This window comes from Rhinopithecus roxellana, chromosome 11 (assembly GCF_007565055.1).
Source record: "Rhinopithecus roxellana isolate Shanxi Qingling chromosome 11, ASM756505v1, whole genome shotgun sequence".
NCBI classification, from domain to species: Eukaryota; Metazoa; Chordata; class Mammalia; order Primates; family Cercopithecidae; genus Rhinopithecus; species Rhinopithecus roxellana.
Window position 1 is genome coordinate 102,119,475 of NC_044559.1, and position 23,913 is coordinate 102,143,387.

Sequence of the window (23,913 nt, forward strand, 5' to 3'; positions counted from 1 at the left end):
AATGATGGCAACAATAGACACTGGAGACTACTAGAGGAGGGAGGGAGGAGGCAGAAGGGATGAAAAACTGTGGGATACTAAGGTCAGTACCTCAGTGATGGGACCATTCAGACCCCAAACTTCAGCATTATGCAACATACCCAGGTAACAGACCACACACACATGTACCCCAGAATCTAAAATAAAAGTTAAAAAAAAAAAGTATAAATAAATAAAAAAATTTCTGGTCTGATATTTCCAACATTCCTGCCATATTTGGCTATGGTTCTGATGTTTGGTTCAGTCTCCTCAAACTGCAGTTTTTGCCTTTTAGTATGCCTGTAATTTCTTGTTAAAGCTGGACATAATATACTAAGTATTAGAAATTTTTTTTTTTTTAAAAAGCCTACAGTAAACAGGTGTTTTGTAATGTAGCACTAGGGTGATGGGGGAGGAGAGGCATTCTATAGGCCTAGGATTAGGTCTCAGTCCTCTGGTGAGCCTGTGCCTCCACACTGAACTTCCACCAGTGCTTCTCAGGTTTTTTCCTCCCTTCAAATGGAACAGGGTGGTTGGAGAGGGCTGGAGTTATTTCCCTTCCCCCAAGTAGAAGTCTAGAGGGAGTTATCGAGTTAGGAATTTCCTTTTCTCCATGTGGAGGGCTAGAGTTGACTGGAGCTGCATTTTTCCCATTCCCCAGTTAGGTTAGGTTCTAAGAGAAATAATTTCTCCTGAGGGCAGGCCTTGTTAAGGACTGAATACCTTGGTGTATTTCAAAATGTTTCACTTCCCCCTTCTCCTGCTGACAGCATAAGAGGATTTTTCTCAAATATTTACTGTGAGGACCTGGTAGAGCTCCAGGAAGTAAATCTCACAAAACTATGGGGGCTTCCTTATGACTGGCTCTCCCTGGAGTTTTTAGGTCTCAGAGCTGTCCACACTGAGCCTCCAGCAACTCCTCAATTACAGCTCAGGTTTTCCTACCGGGTACTGGTTCCCTCAGGGCTTTCTGATCCTCGGTTTCTGCTTCAGTAGTTGTGATTCTCTGTATCCACCTGTCTGTCCCTCCAGTTTTGGAGGATGTGGTTTGCCCTGTGACTTCACTTCTCTGAGGAATCTAGGAAGTGTTGTCTATTCTTCATTTTGTTCAGTTATTTATTTGTTGTCAGGACCAAGTGGTAATTACTGAGTTCCTTACATGCTACACTGGAAATTGGAAGTCTTCAGAGATTGCTTAATCGTTTTTAAGAGTGCTTTGTATATGAAGATATATGAAGATATACACCCAAAAATCAGACAAAAAACCCTCTGTCAGGTTTTATAGATATTCCTCCTCCTTTGTCATCTTTCAATCTTGTTTATATTGGTTTTGGAGGCACAGGAGTTTGAATTCTTATATACTCAAATCTATGATTACAGTTTCTTATTTTATGACAGAAAGGTCTTCCTGCTATCAAGAATATAATACCTTTATCCTTTTTTTTTTTTGTCCTTTTATATTACTTTCAGTTTTTCCATTTCCATTTCTTACCCATCAGAATTTTTTTTCTTCAGTTTTTATTAAATGGCTGGCTGGCTGGCTGTCACAACATCACTTACCGAATAATTCCATCACGCTACAAAAACCATAAAATGCTGTCTTTATCTTAGACTAAATATCTATTAATAATTGGGTATGTTTCTGGACTTTGAGGAAAAAAAAAAAAAACCTGGGAACAGAGACTGCCTGTGAAATGAACTGACTAGCTGGAAACAAGGAAGAAAAAAAAGATTAGCTTTTCACTGTTCCCTTTTAAATTTATTCCATGTACTTTGAATTATCACTCAAAACATCAATACAAATTTGTTGAAGTTCTGCTTACTAGACATGATGGAATTATCAAATATTTCAGATTTGGCAAATTAATACCACAACCCCATATGCACCTGAATACCTGAAATCATAAGTCTATCTAGCGCTTAAAATCCTGATTTAATCTATTCTATCTTAAATAAATAGTAAAAGTACCTCAACTGTCTTAAACTAGATGTTACTCTGCCACTTAACATGGTTCAAACACAAAACCATATTTTACCATGAAGGAAAAACAAAAGCTTCTGTCTAAATCTTTAGTTGTTATATTAAGGCTACTACTGGAAATGTATAAGAATCTCAGATAAGGTCAATTTCTTACTGTGTATGTTTCCCAGATCCAGCCATCACAGATGTATTTTACTTTTTGTGTTGTCAGCTAGTCACCATCTTTTTCTACCAATACCTATAGTGAATACTTAATCAGAACCTAATCTTTTTATTCTATTGCTATCTGATCATTGTATTTTCAACATAATTTCCTTATCATTCAATTTGAATCTCTAAAGCCAAACTCAACCTCTGTTGTAACCATAATTTCATAAGCAGACTGCCTGAGAGAAAAGAGGTATTCACCTAGCAGCAGAGAGAAAAAGAACAGCTTTCTTCTGTTAGGTCAGTATTCTTAAGATCCTCTCTCTCTCCCACTATTTTCTAAACAACTATGAAAGACAGACTCATTTAGTAATTTTAGCCTTTCTCCAAATAAATGTACTTTCTAGCTACTGAAAACTCTCTCCCAATAGAAATGGGAAGGTGACCTAGTATTCAGTCTCATTAGCACTCTCATTAATAATTACAAGGATCAGATATTATCTTTGTACCTTCTAATTCTGCTCTCACTACCTGCTCTCCTAGGTACTTTCCTACTCTCTGCTGCTCTGCTAATAAATGAACTCCTTTAACATGCAGAAGATGCACATTCCACATATCTCCTAGGAAAACTAATATTTAAAAGAGAAAACAATGCTTTTAACAGTCTAATTACCCTTAGGTTTTAAAACCCCTTATGTTTGATCTTCGTAACAGTATCATCCCCATATTCAACAGGAAACATACAGTGTGATTTACCAAACATCACATTACTGGTAGTAGAACTAGGTCTCCTGTGAGAATGTCCTTTGCCCTAAATACACTGCCTTCCTCAGAGAAGAAAAGTGTCTTTGTAGAACACAATGAAGGATGTGCTTTATATAGCACCATGTACAAATATTAGTGATATATGTATAAAATCAAAATTAAGTTCAGTACTTAAAGAAATATCTTCTATATAAGAAATGATTTCAAGCACACCAAGAACCCACAGTATAAAAGCTTCTAGGCAGAAGGTACTATATTTTCTTTTCTCCCAGTGCCCCAGCACCTTATCTTATACAGTGAAGTACTAATGGCCACCTTTTTTTTTTTTTTTTTGAGACAGAGTCTCACTCTGTCACCCAAGCTGGAGTGTACTGGTGCAATCTCAGCTCAATGCAACCTCCACCTCCCAGGTTCAGGTGATTCTCCTGACTCAGTCTGCTGAGTAGCTGGGATTACAGGTGTTCACCACCATGTCCAGCTAATTTTTGTCTTTTTAGTAGAGATAAGGTCTTGCCACGTTGGACAGTCTGGCCTCAAACTCTTGGCCCCAAGCGATCTGCCCTTGTTGGCTCCCAAAGTGCTGGGATTACAAGCATGAGCCACCGCAACCAGCGTAACGGCCACTTATTTCTTAGTAGATCTCAACTATCTGTTAATAAATTTAGCAGATTTCTGTGTATCTGAGTCACAGTCCAATACACAGAAATTACAAACACACTCCACTAAAATCTAGGCACTTTTCATGAGAGACTCTCCGCAGATGAAGTCTTACTTTAGATAAACAGTTCTCAACCATATCAGACTCAATGTGCCCCTTGCATAAAATATTTTCCAACTTCTGCTTTACCACCCTGAAATAAAGTAACAATATTCCTACAATTTCAAACAAATCCATATACCCTAAATAAGAATGGAAAAGAGATATGAAAATGATTTACAATAACATATATTTCGATGTGGGGCAAAACTACACTAGAAGACTCAAAGAAGTAACTAGTAGCTGAATATATCTATGAATGCAGAGCTGTTTGTGGTACAATTTTCCAAAACTGTAAACAACTCTTAGTCAAATTGTGAACAAAACAATCTTCCTTCAGTTCACATAACGGCTACATGTGGAAACAGACACTGGAAAATTCAGTTAAAATCATGATGTAAGATGGAGGTTCCAGGCTTTGATAATTACAAATATTACATGAATGTCAAGCAAGATATTCTTAAATCATGCAGGACATGGGGACACTTTGTTCAGCACTGTCCCACACCTCTCTAGCCTCCACTCAACAAACGCAAGTTGTTAGCTCCAATCATTACAACAATCTAAAAAATGCCTTCTAGTTTCCCCTTGGAGGGCAACACCGAGCTGCACCCATTGCCTTAAACACAATTCTGCTATCTATCCCAGTATAATGTAAAGAAGCTTGGGAAGCATGAATTAGATCTCCAGTTCTGTTACCAAAGACCTGTGTGATCACTGGCCAATGAGATAACTTCTCTAAACCTCACTTTCCATGGTACCAAAAGGGAATAAACACTACCTGGCTTTCTAAGTTGTCAGAATGACTCAATGACGTGTACAGCACATGGTAGGTGGTTTCCAACCCATGGCCTATTGAGATGTGAAAAAAGGCACTGTTCCAGGTAAATAGAAAGCAAGCAGCAAAAAGTAACCTAAATGTGGAAGAAGCATAAGATATAATAAGCATACAAAATAAAATTTAACGCATAGCAGTCTAGGGACATTTCAGAGAGCAGCCAGCAGTCCTATCTATCTCAGCAACCCCTGAAGGCATTAATGTGCTAGGATTAGCTGAAATAATTAATATTCACAATGATGATCTCCAAAGTAAAAAGGCAAGAAAGGCATACATTTTAAAGGGACTTCCAATGTACGTGGCTGAATTTTTTTTTAAATCTGATGCTTAAAGAGTGACTGTATTTCACAAATATTATTCAAATTTTTATTGGGCATTTACTCTTAGGCTAGATAGTTGGAAAACACAAAGAAATCCAGTACACCACGTCTGTTCTCAAACATTGTGCCATTCAGTATATTAGACATGGTAGAGGCAGAATGACACAGATAAGAAATAGAAATTGAAGTAATAAATTATGGGGGCACAGACAAAATTAGGAATAATTGTCCCTGAGGAAAACCAAGGACGTCTTCATGGCATAGGCCATTGAAAAATGAGGGTTCTGACAGGTACAGAATTGGGAGCAAAGTGTTAAGGGAAAAATAAAATCTGGGCAAAAGCACTGAGCATGAAAATACAGATTGGTTCAGAGAAGAGAGGTAGGGAAAGGGTACATTAGGAGTTGGGGGTGAAGGTAGTGAAAGTAAAGGCTGTAAAGCTATTTCAGGACCTGTTCATGAAGGGATTTGAATGATATTCAAATTCATTTCAGTTTTATTGAACAAGAGAGTTCGCCAAAACGCTGGTGCTTATGCAGCACACCTGATCCTCAAATAACGCTGAATAATGACCAAAAATAAAAGATGCAGAGTAAATGCAAATTACTACTAAAATTCCTGAAATAAAAATATATAGTCTTGACATGAATTAATAAGCAAAAAGAACCTAACCCAACAGTAGAAAGTAGCTTCAGAGCTTGTTTCTTCAATAATGAAAATATTACCCAATTTACTGACTGAGAACTGAAAGAAATTTAGGATAATCTGTTGTGTCCTTTGATTGTCTTCCACGCAAGTCACATGATTTCCTAAATATATTATTTAGCAGTGCCTCACATCATCCCTGAAAGGCAAGAGACAGACTACAGTATTATTATCCCCTTTTTATCACAGGGAAACTGAGGAACAAGAAGACAAAATTATAGTATGGTCACAAAAGCCATCATATTTTCTAGGACTTTAATTAAAGGCTCCAAGCCTACATTTCATCTTTTATTCTTCACACCATCTGAATACTAGAATTATCTTTTACTATCGTCTTAATTGGAAAAAAGAAAAATATCTAAACCTTAAGATCATTTTCTCAATTTGCTACTGTCACAACAAAAAAAAAAAGTTTTAAAAGTCTACCCTTGAAATGATATTTGCAAGAACAGCAAGGTGTAAGCAGTAACCCAACCTCCAAAAAATATAGTTGTAAATCTTATAGCTGTAATATAGTCGTAAATCTTAAGACAGGTCAGGAATCCTAGACCCAGCCCTTACTTTGAACATCTGGCAGCCCTCAGGGAAATAATGGAGATTTGTGTCTGTAAAAGTCTTTGCAGATGCTCTGATGAAAAGGTGCCCTAAGAGGCCCAGAACAGTGGTATCACTACACTCACCACCGCAAACATGAAATCCTCCTCTGTCGCTCCCTGCCTTGCACCACGAGACTCGTGGCACACAAGGAGGCCTATGCAAGAACCTCTCGACATTTCCCTTAAAATGCGGTACTGTAAGGACGCCTTTGGTGCTGGGCCTCCGTAAACACTGAGGGTACCGGATGTGGCCAGGCACACCTCAAAGTCTTGGCTCTCCAAAACCAGGGCCTGGTCGAGAGTGTTTTATTGGACACCGAGTTCCTGCGAATATCTCACTTTTCACACAGGCACTGCCAATCCCTACCCTCCAGTACCCTTCCCCAGCCTCCTGTCCCACTCTTGCCGCGAGGTGGGCGTCCCAAAGAGCTAAGGAGGGTAAGGTTGGTTAGAGCGCAAGGGCCAAGGCCGCGGCCGCGAGGCCGTCCAGCACGGGCTAGGGTCCTGCCGGTCCAGCCCCGGAGCCCGGCCGCCCTGGCCCCGGCCCTGGCCTGGGCCAACGCGCCGCCGCCGCCGCCTATCAGCGGAGCGCAGGGGCGGGGCTGGCCGGCTCGGCGGCCGGGCCGGCGGGCGGGGGCGGGCGGGGGACCGACCGCCTCGCAGCCCAGGCCGCCGCGCGCGCACACACCGGGCCCGGCTCCCAAGGGCGCCAGCGCGGCCCCGGGGAGAGCGAGGAGCCGGCGAAGCGCGCGGCCTGCCGTTGGCGGCCTGGTCCACAGCGCTCTGCGCCCACCCGCCCCGGACGTGGGGCCCAAGCCCCCGTGAAGATGGTGTCCTGGATGATCTCCAGAGCCGTGGTGTAAGTGCCGCTCACGGCGCCCTGCAGCCGGCGCGAGGCCCAGGGGAGCTGTGGGAAGGGGAAGGAGCCGAGAGGAAAGGGAAGGCCTGGGCCTGGGCGGGGACGGGGTGGCCCGGCCTCGGGCCTGCCGTGGGGCCGGGGGAGCCCTCGGCCTCCTCACCTTGGTCCACTGCGCTGCGGGGCTCCCTGCGGCGGCCGAGGGCCTAGCTGCGGCGACTGCGGCTGCGACGGCGGCGGCAGCTGTGGCGCTGCTCGGCTGCGTGCGGCGCGGCGCCCCTGCTCCGGCGGCGCTGGGTGGGCAGACGCTCAGGGCAGGCGGCGCGCGCTCCCCGCTTCTGCTCCCCGCGCAGCGCGGCACCGCCCTGCGGGCCCGGGAGCGGCGCGCCTCGCAGCTGCTCCCTGCGCAGGCTCCGCAGACGCCGAGCGCGGGAGGCTCCGCGATCCTCCCGAGGATGCGGCGGCAGTGCCGAGCCTTTGTATCCCGCGGCTGATGCGTTGCGGTGTCTCTCTTGGCGGCTGATTGCCATTCGGTCACGTGTGGTAGGAGGAGAGATTTGTCTAAAAACCCGAGACTGCTCCCAGTCCAGGATCCCTGGGAAGGGTCCTAGTTGTCCCAAGATTTGCAGCTTACCGAGAAAGGTGACACCCGGCTGCTCGCCTAGATCCCCGAATTCGGCCCTGTCTTGGCGGAAATATTTGCTAAGTGATTGAAAGGCTGCAGGTGCCTGTTGCCTTTGTTCAAATTATCGGTTAATTTCATTGTTCTCCTACCAACAAGTGCTACAGGTCTGTAAGAAAAAAAAATTCCTTGAGTTGTGATGTTAATCGTGTAAATGTATTTGAATACAATTTAAACTGATTTTCTCTCATCCTCCCCATTTTACCCCCTCTCCGATTTAAAAAAAAAAAAGTCACCAAGTAAACAATGACGTAGTTACAGCTAGGGTCTGTGAATTCATTATTCATCTCTGTAGTAGTGTTATCTCAGAAGGTTTCATAAAGGTATATGAAAAAATGTTTATGTGAGGGGGCAGACTTCTCTGATTAGCTTTAGAATTTCGGAAAAATAACATTACCAGATTTTGTTGTTGTTGTTAAAAGGAGCTAAATTTTCTGAGTTTGGGGTTTATTTTGTTTGGAAGTGAATTACTAGTCCTATTTAATCAGATTTGCAGCACAGCATTCAAAATTTTTCATTTGATTGAATTGCAAAGTTTCTAGTTTTAAAGCCTCAGAGCTTCCTGTGTTCCCCTGTACAAAACTAAAAATCAAGATATAAACAAAAGGATACCGCAGATGCCTTCAGATTGTTTTTTAGCCTTTTCCTGGCCTCTCTTTTGAGTCTGTCATTTACCTAATCCAAGCATACCTTTCTTGACCTAGTAGATGTCTATCAACTGTTGTGTCCACACCTAGAAAATCAAGTGCCCTATTAAGAAGCTGTACTTTACCAAAAAAAAGCCTCTGGATTTCTTTGACCAGTTCTTCAACTGACAGAAAATTGTGAGGCACTTTTAGACTTTTGTTTTTCATAATTGACAATACGAACGTCTGTTCTAGGTGCTACCTATAACACAAAGGTCAGTAACACGTAGTTGATCATGGTTATTGACAGTTTGGGTGCACAGATATCTGCAGTACAGGTCCAAATGTCAACCCTTATAAAAGTTACACCCAGTTGAATATCCAGTGTTGGACAAGGAAGGGATATCTGGTTGAGAAAAAGAAAAGGCAAGGGAAATTATGTTTCAGATGGGCCTTAAAGAATAGACAGGCCCAGTGGAGTGGCTCACACCTGTAATCCTAGCACTTTGGGAGGCCAAGGAGGGAAGATTGTTTGATCGCAAGAGTTAGAGACCAGCCTAGGCAACAGAGCAAGACCTTGTCTCCATAAAAAACGAAAAATTTAATTAGCCGGTCACAGTAGCTCACACCTGTTATCCCAGCTACTCGGGGACTGAGGTGGGAGGATCGCTCAAATCCAAGAGGTCAAGGCTGCAGTGAGCCGTGATCATGCCACTGCACTCCAGCCTGGGCCACAGAGTGAGACGGTGCCTCAAAAAAATAAAAAAAGAATGGACAGAATCAAGGCAGCCAAAGATGAAAAAGGAAAGGATTCCAGATATAGGGACCAGCGTGAGCCAAAGCCCAGAGGAGGAAAAGCTGAGATTAGTTACAGTGGGCGTGAGGGACTCGGGTGGGGAAAAAGCAAACTGGAAAGATAGCCTGGGGTGTGTTTTCAAGAAAGAAGGGGTAAATGTTATAAGGCAGCAACAGCTTTGCTTTGGAAGATTCTCTGCCCTTCTGTGAAATGATTGGCAGTGGAGACCTGGAAGACAAGGAGACTCCTTAGGAGGCTCCCTAACTGGAGAGAGGGGATTAAAGCCTCTCTGCAGTTAAAGTGCTTGAGCTACAGAATGTAGGGTTTGAGGCTAAAGACAGGGAACAATAATGTGAGGAAGATAAATGTCACGAAAAGAAACGTGTTTCTCAAGTGTCAGGAACCATTATTTTGTGAGCCATTAGCACATTAGAAAGCACATTTGTCAGAGAATATAAACATCATTCTATTTTTCTTTACTCAGTTTCTCTCTCTAAAAATGAAAGCGCAGTCACAGGATCTACACAAACTTGGAAATCTTTTTCACACCAGGAGGTAGAATTTACTTGATTCTTTCTAACCTACTGAAACAACCACCTCCTCCTGAGCAAGATCAGACCCTTCTCTCGACATGAACCTCTGGTAGCATGGGCAGGGAACCTCAATAACCAGAGCACCCTGTATGTAGAAGCACTTTGTCCCCAGATCCTGCACTTTAACACCGGAGAAATTAGCCCTGGACACCACTCTTTTTTTTATTTTTTATTTTTTTTCTTGAGACAGAGTCTCTCTCTATCACCCAGGCTGGAGTGCAGTGGCGTGATCTCAACTCACTGCAACCTCCACCTCCCAATTCAAGCAATTCTTATGTCTCATGCCTCACCCGCCCAAGTAGCTGGGACTACAGGCGCGTGCCATCACGCCTGGCTGATTTTTTTGTATTTTTAGTAGAGACAGGGTTTCACCATATTGGTCAGGCTGGCCTCCTGGCCTCATGATCCGCCAACCATGAGCCACCGCACCTGGCCCTGGATACCACTCTTTACAGCTGTGTGGTCTTGGGCAGCATGCTAAACCCTTCTGAGCTTCAGTCTTCTTGCCTTTAAGTGATTATAATAAATACCACATGAGACTGTTGTAAAGAAAATTAGCCGGGCATGATGGCACACAGCTGTAGTCCTGACTAGTAGGGAAGCTGAGGCACTAGAATCACTTGAACTCTGAAGGGAAAGATTGCAGTGAGCTGAGATCATACCACTGCACTCCAGCCTGGGCAACAGAGCAAGATTCTGTCTCAAAAAAAAAAAAAAAAAGACTGTTGTAAAGATTAAATTAGTTTAAAACGTGCAAGTGTGGTGCTTGGCATTGAGTGTGCACTTAAAATGTAATAGATATATAGATAGCTTTTTTATGAGGGAAGTGAGTAAAATGGTGTAGGAAGAAATATCACTGGATTGTTATCAAGAAACTTGGAATTCAGAACTGGCTTTGGTTACCTTAACCAGCTGAATGACCCTGAGGCAGTCTCTTGCTGATTATAGACCTTGGTTCTATTTCTCAGAGGAGGCAAAGAGATGTGATAACCCCCAAGCTCTTTTGTCCAGCCTTAGCATTCTGTGATGATATGAAAGTATTTTTCCATTACTTACAGTCTGTTCAAACTCAGCTTACTTTAACATCGCAGGCAAGACTGACAGATTAGTTACCAATTTTTTTTTTTTTTTTGAGACGGAGTTTTTCTCTTGGTGTCCAGGCTAGAGTGCAGTGGCACAATCTTGACTCACTGCAATTTCCGCCTCCCGGGTTCAAGCAGTTCTCCTGCCTCAGCCTCCCAAGTAGCTGGGATTACAGGCATGTGCTACCACGCCCAGCTAATGTTTGTATTTTTAGTAGAGACGGGGTTTCACCATGTTGGCCAGGCTGGACTTGAACTCCTGACCTCAGGTGATCCTCCTGCCTTGGCCTCCCAAAGTTCTGGGATTACAGGCATGAGTAGTTACCAATTTTTAAGGGATAGTAGTTTGAGATTACCAATGATGTTCCATTCATATATGATATCCGCACTTCACCTTTTGAAACATGACTCTCATAAGTTGAGGGAAATTCAATTTTTCCCCTAACTTTTCTTAATTTGTTTTTATGATGTAGCATTGTGATTAAGATCAAGATTAAAGCCAGATTGCCAAATTCAACTATTAGCTCTGCCATTTATGCATCATAACCTACCCCACGCGTTTAAATACATTAATATATGTAATGTCCGTAGTCCAGCATCTGGCACATAGTAAGCATTCAGTAAATGCTAATAGTAGTTATCAGAAAAACGAAAAACATGCTCTCCTAAAATCCCGGCATGCTGAATGTTTAAAGTATCTTCAATACACATTTTTTGTTTCAATCACTTTGTGTGTAGGTAACATAATTTTAATTAGAGTATAGTAAAAATGTTATAGTATTCTTTATTATATTGTAAGCATGTTCTATGTTGCTCTGAAATCTTATAAGCATCTTCTATGTTACTATAAAATCTTATTTAATATCCTCTGTTTGATCAGGCCAGTATTATTTTCTTAGCCATTCATCTACTTGTATTTAATTTTACATTTAGACAATTTCTAATATTTCATTATAAGTAATGCTGCAATGCGATTATAATGCTATAATGGACATTATATATACTTCTTTTGAAGTACGTATTTCTTTGGGGTAAAAATACAAGAGAAATATTTCTGAGTCAAACACTGAATATTTTTATGATCATTGATATGAATTGCCAAATTGCTTTCTAAAAGAATATTAATATTTTACATTGCTAGCAGCAATGTATGAGTACTTTCTTTATCACAATGTAGCCAGAATCGGAAGTTTTAATTTTTTAATACTTTACCAATAAATATAACATAGCTCATTGTTTTCTTTTGTATTTTATTTATCAGCACGGTTGAATGCTTGTCCAGATTTTTATTAACTATATATATTGTGCATATAGTATGTATATACTTTGCCCTTTTATCTCTTGGTTACTTGATAATTTACTTGTTTTGTCTGAGCTTTTTACATAATAAAGGAATTAACCTTTATTGCATGTGATATTTCATGCAAATGTGCTTCTCAATCTAATTTCAGTTTTCTTTTAGGTATTTTATTCTTGGTTGCATAGAGAGTTTATAGTTTTAATATAGTTCGCCTTGTTTGTTTTTCATTTTGTGATTTCTTGATCATTTCTAAATGTAAAATTAGGTACTACAGATATTTGATAAGTACTTTCTTATGTAGAATTGGATTAATTTGGAGACTTCCTTTTTAATTCTATATATCTAGATTTCCCTTTTTACAATGATAATACATTTTTTTACCTTAATTTAATTGTCTGGCAGTACTCGTAAAACCCACAATTACTTTTCTCTAACTGATCGTCTTCATTTATATTGGATGCTATAATGGATATCTTCAGAGACTAAATTACACACCTTAAAAACCATACTTCAGCAGTTTCCCCCTTCTTTTCAGCTTCATCTCTTTTCCTCCTCTACTAGATCTTTCTCAACAGCATACCAACATGCTATTATTTCTCTCACCTTAAAAAAAATCTTTTAACCTACTATACTTTTCATCTTATCACCCCATTTCTCTCTGTCTCTTTAAAGCAAAACTTCCTCAAAAGAATAGTCTAAGCCAGGCACAGTGGCTCACGCTTGTAATCCCAGCACTTTGGGAGGCTGAAGCGTGCAGATCACCTGAGCCCAGGAGTTCGAGCCCAACCCAGGCCACCTGGTGAAACCCCATCTCTACAAAAAATACAAAAATAAATAAAAAATAAAAATTAGCTGGATGTGGTGGTACATGCCTGTAATCCCGACTACAATGGATGCTGAAGTGGTAGAATCACTTGAGCCTGGGATGTTGAGGCTGCAGTGAGCCATGAGCATGCCACTGCACTCCAGCCTGGGCAAAAGAGTGAGACCTTGTCTCAAAAAAAAAAAAAAAAAAGAAAAAGAATTAAAAAAAAAAAAAAAAAAGATAGTCTGTACACCATCTTCAGTTTCTTTCCTTCAGGGTACTCTGGAACCCATACGTTTAGCCTTTTCTCTCCTTCCACTCCACTAAAATTGCCCTTCTCAGATCCACAGTGACCGCCACTTGGCCGAATTGTTTAGTCCTCATCTGACTTAGCAGCAGCTTTTGATACAATTGCTCACTTTCTCCTTGAAGTATTTTCTTCACTTGGTTTCCAAGAAACCTTGCCTTTTTTTTGTTTTCTTTGTAACTCACCGGCCACTCCCTTCTCAGCCTACCTGGCACATTTCTCCGTGTTCCCTGACTTCTTGAAGTTGTTAAAATTGGCATGTCAAGGGGATCAGTCCTTAGACCATTTTCTCTTTTCTATTTGTAGTCCTTTAAGGATTCCCATTAATTTACGTTTCCAACCCAGATCTCTCTGCTGAACTCTGTGATCATATTTTCAGCTGCGTTCTTCACTCCACTTGGAAACACCTGAAAGTCAGGCCGAACTTAAGACGTCCAAAACTAAGCTCTTGAGCTTCCTTCCCCATCTGGCTCCTTTGGCAGCCTTCCCCCACTCTGTTAATGCCAGCTCCACCTTCTAGCAGCTCAGGCCAAAGACCTTGGGATCATACCATCCTTGATTCCTCTCTTTTTCTAGTTCCCTACATTGAATCCGCAAGTCTTGTTGACTCTGCTTTCAAAATAGATCCTGTACTCACCACTTTTACATATACCATTCTAGTCCAAGCCAACATCACTGGAATGTGTTGTAGTAGCATAGCTTCCTGTGTCTGCCCTTGTCCCTCCTCCACAGCAGCCAAAATAGTCCTGTTGAAACCCAGGTCAAGTCACGTGACTCATCTGCTTACAACCCTCTGATGACTTCCTCACTCAGGAAAGCCAAGTCCTTATGATGGTCTACAAACAGGAAATGATCTGGACTTTTTTCCATCTCAAACCTTTGTCTCTACCTGCCCGCTGCCGTTGTTAACTCCAGCCACAGTGGTCTCTGGACTCCTCTAACACACCTCTTACCTGAGAGCCTGGGCACTTGATGGCCCCTGGCTCAGTGCACTTCCCACTGATACCCTCCTGCCTCGTTCCCTCACTTCCTTCAGGTGTTCACTTTCTCAGTGACACCAGCACTCCTGCTTTGCTTCCCTGCTCCGTTGTCTGTAGTATTTGGTACTGCACTTCTTTTTTTTTTTTTTTTTTTTTGAGACGGAGTCTCGCTCTGTCGCCCAGGCTGGAGTGCAGTGGCGCGATCTCGGCTCACTGCAAGCTCCGCCTCCCGGGTTCACGCCATTCTCCTGCCTCAGCCTCCTGAGTAGCTGGGACTACAGGCGCCCGCCACCGCGCCCGGCTAATTTTTTGTATTTTTAGTAGAGACGGGGCTTCACCATGGTCTTGATCTCCTGACCTTGTGATCCGCGCGTCTCGGCCTCTCGAAGTGCTGGGATTACAGGCGTGAGCCACCGCGCCTGGCCTGCACTTCTTTAATCTATCATCTGTCTTCTCCAACTAGAAAATAGTCTCGGCCGGGCGCGGTGGCTCAAGCCTGTAATCCCAGCACTTTGGGAGGCCGAGACGGGCGGATCACGAGGTCAGGAGATCGAGATCATCCTGGCTAACACGGTGAAACCCCGTCTCTACTAAAAAATACAAAAAACTAGCCGGGCGAGGTGGCGGCGCCTGTAGTCCCAGCTACCCGGGAGGCTGAGGCAGGAGAATGGCGTGAACCCGGGAGGCGGAGCTTGCAGTGAGCTGAGATCTGGCCACAGCACTCCAGCCTGGGTGACAGAGCGAGACTCCGTCTCAAAAAAAAAAAAAAAAAAAGAAAAGAAAATAGTCTCCTTGAGGGAGGTCTTTTCTCTGATATGTTCATTGCACACAAAAGAAGCTCAATGAATATTTTCTGCAGTAAGAGAATGAAAATAATGAATGTGAACTATAAATTACAGAACTATTGATAGTAAATATTATGCCTCATGAATTTGGGGACTGCCTTTTTTCCCTCCTCCAGAGCTTATTTCACAACTAATTTTTCTCATGAAAGCTGCAGTGAATGAATTATTTGGAAAGAGAGACTGAAAGGATTGCAGCATTGAATAAAAGTTTTTTTCACTAATGAGCCTCTTTCCAGACACACTTATTCCAGATAGGGAAAAGAGAAAAGGCTCTGCATTTGTGCTGTTACTAAAAACAACCTCTTTAAGCCTTGGTAACCTAGCTAAAATTGTTTTGGAGATAGATAGGGAAGTAGGATTGGATACCTTAACAAATATAGGAAAGAAAATAGAATTATATGACTGGAAGTGAATGTCATTCTTTTATTTATTTAATTTATTTATTTTAGAGACAGGGTTTCACTCTGTTACCCAGGCTGGAGTGCAGTGCAGTGACATGATCCTAGTTCACTGGAGCCTCAAACTCCTGAGCTCAAGCAATCCTCCCACCTCAGCCTCCCAGGTAGCCAGGACTAGAGGCATGCGCTACCACACCCAGCTAATTTTTTTGTTTTACTTTTGTAGAGGTGGGCATCTTGCTATATTGCCCAGGCTGGTCTCTAACTCCTGACCTCAAGCATTACTACCACCTTGGCCTCCTAAAGTGCTGGGATTACAGGTTTGAACCACTGCCCCAGCCATGAATGTCTTTTTTTTTTTTTCTTTTTTCTTTTTTTTTTTTTTTTTTTTTGAGACTGAGTTTCGCTCTTGTTGCCCAGGCTGGCATGCAATGGCGCGATCTCAGCTCAATGCAACCTCCACCTCCTGGGTTCAAGCAATTCTCCTACCTCAGCCTCCCGAGTAGCTGGGATTACAGGTGGCCACCACCATGCCCAGCTAATTTTTGTATTTTTAGTAGAGACAGGGTTTCACCATGTTGGCCAGGCCGGTCTCGAACTCCTGACCTCAGGTGATCCACCTGCCTTGGCCTCCCAAAGTGCTGGGATTACAGGCGTGAGCCATCGCACCCTGACGAATGTCATTTTTATATTCATCTTTGCTATAATATAGCAAGAAAATATACCATTTGTTAGGGTATATGTTTGTTAAGTTTATGATAGGATTAATGAAAAACATCCTAATCTTTAAATCCTTATGGAAGTTTGAGGGCAGTCACAAATATGAGTGATATTTTTCTTCCTTTATATGTGCTTTAAATTTTTTAACTGATTGTAAAATCTCAATGATATCTAAAATATTTTCTTTCAATTAAGTTAAGGTAGTTTTTGTCTTTACCATTTTTTATGAGATCCATATGTGAATAGCTTATATGTTCATGAGTTGTATCTAAGAATAAGATATTTACATTGCTGTTAGACAATGAGAAATAAGATAAATAGGAACAATGATGTTTTCAAGAAAATTGAAAAGTTGACATTTAAAAAATGTATGTAGGAAATGCCCTGTAAGAGGTCATCTTTTCTATCTTCTTTCATTAAGAAAGAAAACACATTCTAAACTATTGGGTCTTGTTTTCACTGCATGGGCTAGAACTTTCAACAAGATTCCTTTATTAGCCTGCATTTCAGAAACAATTTGCTTTTGTCCATTTTTTGTTACTGCTGCTCTGTTAGCTATTTCTTTTTATACTATATTTTAAACCCTTTTAGGATGGAGATTTTTATATTCTGTACTTTTGGTATAGATGAAACTGTTCAAATAAATGGTATATTACAACAATAGTGGCATAAATGAGTATTTTAAATATCTTAAAAGAAGTATATTGTTTTGATCATTTCATGGAAAAAGATTACTGTTGATTCATAACAGAACATGAGCTTACCTTTATGTCATTGATTACACATTTGCACTAAACTAATCCTTTCATACAACTTTTGAGGTAAATGAGGTTAAAGGTAAAAATTTTGTTATAAAATTTTTCATGTTTACAAAACTTAACTGTTAAGGGTTTATGCATATTTATCTCTATTACTGAAGTAAATTTACCAGTTTCGGTCATGTTGTTATATTTACAGAGGCCACTATGACTGAAAGTCACTAAAATACTGTGAACAGGGAAAACAGTAGCAATCAGGATGGAATTATCCAACAGTGGTTAGAGATTATTTTATGTAATGAGCAGACCAGCTAACGTTAGAATGTTATATAGCCATTCATAATTATTTTCAAAGTACTTTTCATTTCATTTGAAGATCCTTTTAATATGTCACAGTTTCTTGACTTCAGCATTATTCATATATTTGAGTGGATAATTCTCTGTTGTGAGAGACTGTCCTATGCATTGTGGGATGTTTAGCAGCATCCACCAGTTATGACAGCCAAAAATGGCTCCAGATATGGAATTGACATATATCACCTAGTGGGCAGAACTGCCACTGGTTGGGAACCACTGTGTTAAGTAAAAAGGGAAGAAAATAAATATATGGAGAGGGCATGAGGCTAAAAACGGTACTGTCCCATATGGTTACTTGTGGCTACTTAAATGTAAATTAATTAAAATTAAATTTCTCAATACACTAGCCATATTTCAAGTGCTCAGTAGCTATGTGAATGCTTATCTTATTCTGTGCTACCTTGCTGGGCAGCATAAAAATAGAACATTTTCATCATCGCAGAGTTCTGTTGAAGTGATCCCTTACAAGATATAGTCTGCCCAGCATCTCCACCTGAAAATGGCTGTGCTATTTTCTATTTGCTGCTTCTATGTATTTTATGAGAGAAATTCTATAATGATATTTGGAAATTCACAAGTATCTTAGGATAGCTCTGGCTTAAGAATTTTCTATATAAAAATACTGTTGCTACTTGTAGAAAATAAATTACTGTTGCTGATCAATCTGTCACAATATTTTTTATTATTTCAAAATTCCTATTTTCATGTTTACAGAGAATTTCTAAAAATTAATGAAAACTACTGATATAGTACCCTTTGAAAATTTTTTTATACTCATATATTCTGCACATCAGGTATTATATTCCATATTTTTTAGACTGTAAATGAAGTATGACTTACAAGTTATAGTTTTCCTGGTCTTAGAATTTATTAAGACATTAGGATTGGAATACAGAGCTGAAGGTTATCACTATGTTGCTTTTCTTAACAACAGCGTAATTGACTCTGTGGAATCAAAACTATCAAGCAAGTCATAAAAGTAAAAGTCATAGGACAAATCTAAGCGAAATAGGTTTATGCTAACCAATAATTCAAAACATAATCTTAGGAAATATTCAGATATATTGATATGGAGAGCATTAACACTTTCAAGTAATGATGTGTTCATTTTAGGAAAGATTTATTTTCACAAACAAAGCATTCTGCTATGGAAATTTCATTAACCTTTTATTTTTATTTATTTTTGAGACAGAGTCTTGCTCTTTCACGCAGGCTGGAGAGCAGTGGCACCTGCCTCCCGAGTTCAAGCAATTCTTTTGCCGCAGCCTCCCGAGTAGCTGGGACTACAGGTTGTGCCACCATGCCCAGCTAATTTTTGTATCTTTAGTAGAGACAGGGTTTCACCATGTTGGCCAGGCTGGTCTTGAACTCCTAACCTTGCCATCCACCTGCCTTGGCCTCCCAAAGTGCTGGGATTACAGGCGTGAGCCACCGCGCCCAGCTCCTCATTAACTTTTGATAATGTCACATTTCTAGGAAATGTATGAGTTGGTGGGGCTGATACAGCAAAGTACCACAAACTAGGTCGCTTACACAACTGATGTTTGTTGTCTCACAGTTCTGGAGTCTAGAAACCAAGACTAAAGTGTGGACAGGATTGGTTTCTTCTGAACCTGAGGGCTGTGGGGCAGAATCTGCTCCGTGGGTCTCCCTGAGCCTCCAGTGGTTTGCTGGCCATCTTTGAGTTGTAGATGCATCACCCTGATCTCTCCCTTCATCTTCATGTGGTGTCCTCCCTTTGTGCATGTCTCTGTGTCCAAATTTTCTCTTGTTATGACGGAACAAGTCATATTGAATTAGTCATATTGGACACCCTAATTAGCTCATTTTAACTTGATTACTATCTCTGTACAGACCCTATCTCCAAATACAAGGTCACATCCTGACCTTGTAATGGGTAACGTCCCCAACATACATGATGGGGAGGGGGGCACAATTCAATCCCTAACAACCTCTTTTTCATATCCTGAGAAAATTAACGTGCCAAGGAACAGTTTTAGGGATTGGATTAGAAAAGGAGAAAAAAAGCTGGACGCAGTAGCACAGGCCTGTAATCCCAGCACTCTGGGAGGCCGAGGCAGGTGGATCACGAGGTCAGGAGATTGAGACCATCCTGGCTAACACCATGAAACCCCGTCTCTACTAAAAATACAAAAAATTAGCCGGGCATGGTGACTGGCGCCTATAATCCCAGCTACTCGGGAGGCTGAGGCAGGAGAATGGCGTGAACCCGGGAGGCGGAGCTTGCAGTGAGCCGAGATCATGCTACTGCACTCCAGCCTGGGCGACAAAGGGAGACTCCGTCTCAGGAAAAAAAAAAAAAAAAAAAAAAGGAGAAAAAAAAATCTGGAGTTCCAGACCAGCCTGGGCAACATGGTGAAACCCTGTCTCTACAAAAAGTACAAAAATTAGCCGGGCATGATGGCATGCACCTGTAGTCCCAGCTGCTCAGAAGGCTAGGTAGAAGGATCCCTTGAGCCCAGGAGGTAAAGGCTGTGGTGAGCTAGGATCGTGCCACTGTACTCCAGCCTGGGCAACAGAGCGAGACCCTGTCTCATAAAAAAGAAAAGGAGAAAAAAAGTCTGACAAACTAACTGTCTTAATATAATTTTAGAGTCATCACATGGGGAAGGGGGACAGATTTTTCTGTTACTGTGAAACCAAGGTTAAAGGTAGATCTTATAAGGAAGCCAGTTTTATTCCATATATCGAGGAAAACTTTATAACATCTAAAATTGTTTGACTTTGAGACTGCCAACCTCATGATTGCAGTGGCATAAGGTAGGGTAGAACCATCACTAGAGGCATAAAGGTAGGGTAGAACCCTAATTGAAGATCTTAAACTATACTTATTTTATGCTTCCCATGGCGGATCAGAGATAAAATTTGGAATGCACTTTCACCAAAACTGTGAAGTGGGCAAACTGACTCTGTTTAACCTTGGAGAGGCCCACAGGAACCACAAGCCTAGTCATTCTTGAGAGTTGACATAAAGAAAGTGCAGATATGGAAATAAAATAGAATATTTGGTGATACTTGCCTAATGGATACCGTTATTGTCATGATCAGTTCTTCACTGCTTTGTGGCTGTGGTCTTTATTTTCTGCTTAGGGAGCTGATCAGTCTCAGTAGTGCTGAACACACTTCCAAGTTATTCATTCAGTATTTTTTATTTGCATTATATTTTTAGCTATTGATTTTCATCAACCATATTTTTTTCTGGTTTTCTGAAATATAGGGACTTTCTGTTTTAACTTTGTGTACCTAAGTTAATTTTGCAAATAGAAATGATAATGATTTTAGGATGTTTAATGGATTGTGAGTGAATAAAAGGACTCTATAAAGATATACCTGTAAGTCCACCTGAGAAAGCCTTGGAAGTATGTAAATCTTTTTTTGTTTTGTTTTGTTTTGTTTTGTTTTGTTTTGTTTTGTTTTTTGAGACAGAGTCTGGCTCTGTCTCCTAGGCTGGAGTACAGTGGCGTGAATTTGGCTCACTGTAAGCTCCGCCTCCCAGGTTCAGGAAACTCTCCTGCCTCAGCCTCCCAGGTAGATGGGATTACAGACGCCCACCACCATGCCGGCTAGTTTTTTGTGTTATTAGTAGAGACAGGGTTTCACCATGTTGGCCAGGCTGGTCTCAAACTCCTGACCTCAGGTGATCTGCCCACCTCGGCCTCTCAAAGTGCTGGGATTACAGACATGACCCACCGAGCCTGCCCTGGAAGTATGTAAATCTTAAAGAACCTGAAAATATTAAGGTGTGAAATAAAGTTATGTGAGAAAAATAGTCTGAAAGTTCTGTGTAGAGATATTCTAAAAAAAATCTGATCTTTCCTTGCCAAGTAAAAATGAGAAATTTACATTGGAAATAAACTTTCACCAAAACTGTGAAGTGGGCAAACTGACTCTGTTTAACTTTGGAGAGGCCCAAGGTTAAAGGAGAGGCCCTTGGATAAACTTTTTTGTCCACAAAGATTATGCTTATTATGACAAAATAATTCCTAAGAATTTCTAGATCTTATGTCTTGAAGTATTACTATTTTTTGTTTTTTTATTTGTTTTTTAGAGACAGGGTCTTTCTCTGTTGCTCAGGCTGGAGTGCAGTGGCACAATCATAGTTCACTGTAACCTCAAATCCCTGGACTCCAGTGATCCTCCTGCTTCCGCCTCCTAAGTAGCTAGAACTGTAGGCACACATCACCACACACAGCTAATTTTTTATTTTTTGTAGAGATAGGGCCTTGCTATGTGACCCAGACTGTTCTTGAACTCTTGGCCTCAAGTGATCCTCCTTCCTTGGTCTCCCAAAGTGATGGAATTACAGGCATGAGCGACTACAACCAGTTTTGAATATTTTATGTAGTAAATGGGATGCAAATACTGCCTTGTTTCAATTGGTTTCCTGTAAGTTTAAGATACAGCTGTGTTGTCTCCCTGTAAATCTGTACCCAGTTGCCTCAGATTTTTGCTGGTGACCAGTTCTTACAGTGCTTTAACTGAAATAGCTCACCTAAAACTAGGATCAGAAAAATATGGGATAGTAAATCATTTTAAGAGTAATGGTTACAACGGAGATCTTGAGTTCCTGAATGACTGAGAAATATAAAGGAAATACTGAAAATGAAATGACCTATAACCCTGCAAGTGACACTGCCTAGACACACTTTTTTTAAGTGTGTGATGAGGGCAGGAACTGTATGAGAAAGGAAAGCAGTCAGTTTTTTCCTTTGAGGACTTCAGTTATGCTCTCCCACTTCAAAGTATGCCATCAATGTCACTTGGCCTCTCTTTTATTCTTTCCTCACCTTTATCTCTGGGTTTTTCTTTTTCCTTCATTCTCAATAAAAGTAGAAAGAGAATGGTATGGTCTCTGTCATATGAAGAAAAATAATAATTTTTAAAGATTAGAAATATAATCTATTGTTTCCAAACTAATAGAAGAGAGGAAAGGAGGCTAAAGAGATACAGAAGGCCAAAATAAAGGGGTCAAGTAGGTGAGAGAGATATAAGGGGAAAAAAAGATGGTAGAAATGGGTTCAAATATATCAATAATAACAATAAATGTCAACAGATTATATCTTCCTGTTAAAAGACAGACTAAAATACTGGAGGGAAAAGAACTATAAAGTATAAAACATGATTGAAAGATAAAAGGATATCTGAATAAATGTATAGTTTATGTTAATCGGTCAATATTAATGATTATCAGTTCTCCTAAAACATCTTTAAATTTAATGGAATTCCAACAGGATTTTTATTGTTGTTTTCATGGAACCTGATAGGCTAATTACCTATAAAGTTCATACAAAAGAGTAAAAGCCCCAGAATCAATAAGACAACTGTAAAGAACAAGGAATAAAGACTTCCACTATTACGTATCATGATTTATTATAATGTAGGAATTAATGACAGTGTAGTATTGTTGCTGTGATTGACAGTAGACTTAATAGAACATATAACAAATCCAGAAATTAACCCAAGCTTGCAAGGAATCTGATATGACAGTGGTAGAATTCAAAATCAATGGGAAAGTATAGCTAACTTAATAAATAGTGTTGGGATAATTGGTTATCTCTCAGAAAAAAAATAAATAAATAAAGATCTTTACCTCACAGCAGACTCAAAAATAAATCTTAAGTGTATTATCTGCCCAAGTGTAAAAACTACAGCACTTAAACTTTTGGAAGAAAAGGTAAGAGAATATCACAATTCAGGCCGGGCGCGGTGGCTCAAGCCTGTAATCCCAGCACTTTGGGAGGCCGAGACGGGCGAATCACGAGGTCAGGAGATCGAGACCATCCTGGCTAACACGGTGAAACCCCGTCTCTACTAAAAAAAAAAAAACTACAAAAAACTAGCCGGGCGACGTGGCGGCGCCTGTAGTCCCAGCTACTCGGGAGGCTGAGGCCGGAGAATGGCGTGAACCCGGGAGGCGGAGCTTGCAGTGAGCTGAGATCCGGCCACAGCACTCCAGCCTGGGTGAAAGAGCGAGACTCCGTCTCAAAAAAAAAAAAAGAGAATATCACAATTTGTTAGAGAAGAATTTTTCAGACCCTACAACAAACCATAGAGGAAGCAACAGATACGTTTGTCTACATGTTTTATAGCCTACCATGTATCCGATGCTCATTCTGCGTCTAGCATTATTCTAAGCAGTTTCAAACTAATTTGTTTCTGTCTCACAACCATGTTCATGATACAGGTACTGCTGTTATGTTCATTTCACCAATGAGAAACCTCAGGCTTAGAAATGTGAAATAACTTGCCCAAAGTGGTCACACAGCTGCCAAGTAGCAAAGCTATATGGCAGTCTAGCTCCGGACATAGACCCTAATGTGCTATAATTTACACCTGTTATTTTAAGTCCTCCTTGTTGAGATAGAATTTATATACAATAATTTCTATGTGTTTCATCAAATGTGTACACTCACATACCACCCTATCGAGATTCAGTTTACATTGTCCACAATGGTGGTTGAATGTCCATTTCCATTAGATGCACCATTCCTGATAAAAATTTTATCTCTGTCTGTGTGAAAAGTATCTGAATTATTTAAAATATCCTCAGGATATAGAATTTTAAAAGCTAATTAGAAACTCATATTGCTGCTTTCTCAATTCCTTTCTAACTTGGGGCAAGGAAGGAGGGTGCAATGGGAGAAGCCAGCACTAGAATTG

General features: G+C 40.7%; 2 protein-coding genes across 4 annotated transcripts in view; one reads left to right on the forward strand and one right to left on the reverse strand.

Annotated features, from left to right (window-relative positions):
- JMJD1C (jumonji domain containing 1C) overlaps window positions 1–7,255 on the reverse strand; it is a 370,899-nt gene extending 363,644 nt beyond the window's left edge. Inside the window, exon 1 of one of the 2 annotated variants that reach the window (XM_030941211.1) lies at window positions 7,147–7,255. The gene's annotated coding sequence lies outside the window, so the exon portion shown is untranslated. The remainder of the gene's footprint in view (window positions 1–7,146) is intronic. The other variant, XM_030941213.1, reaches the window with a different exon arrangement.
- The window catches only part of REEP3 (receptor accessory protein 3), a 108,429-nt gene continuing 91,281 nt past the window's right edge, over window positions 6,766–23,913 (forward strand). Inside the window, exon 1 of one of the 2 annotated variants that reach the window (XM_030941216.1) lies at window positions 6,766–6,986. In XM_030941216.1, the coding sequence (XP_030797076.1) occupies window positions 6,955–6,986 (32 nt within the window). In that variant the 5' untranslated portion in view covers window positions 6,766–6,954. The remainder of the gene's footprint in view (window positions 6,987–23,913) is intronic. The other variant, XM_030941217.1, reaches the window with a different exon arrangement.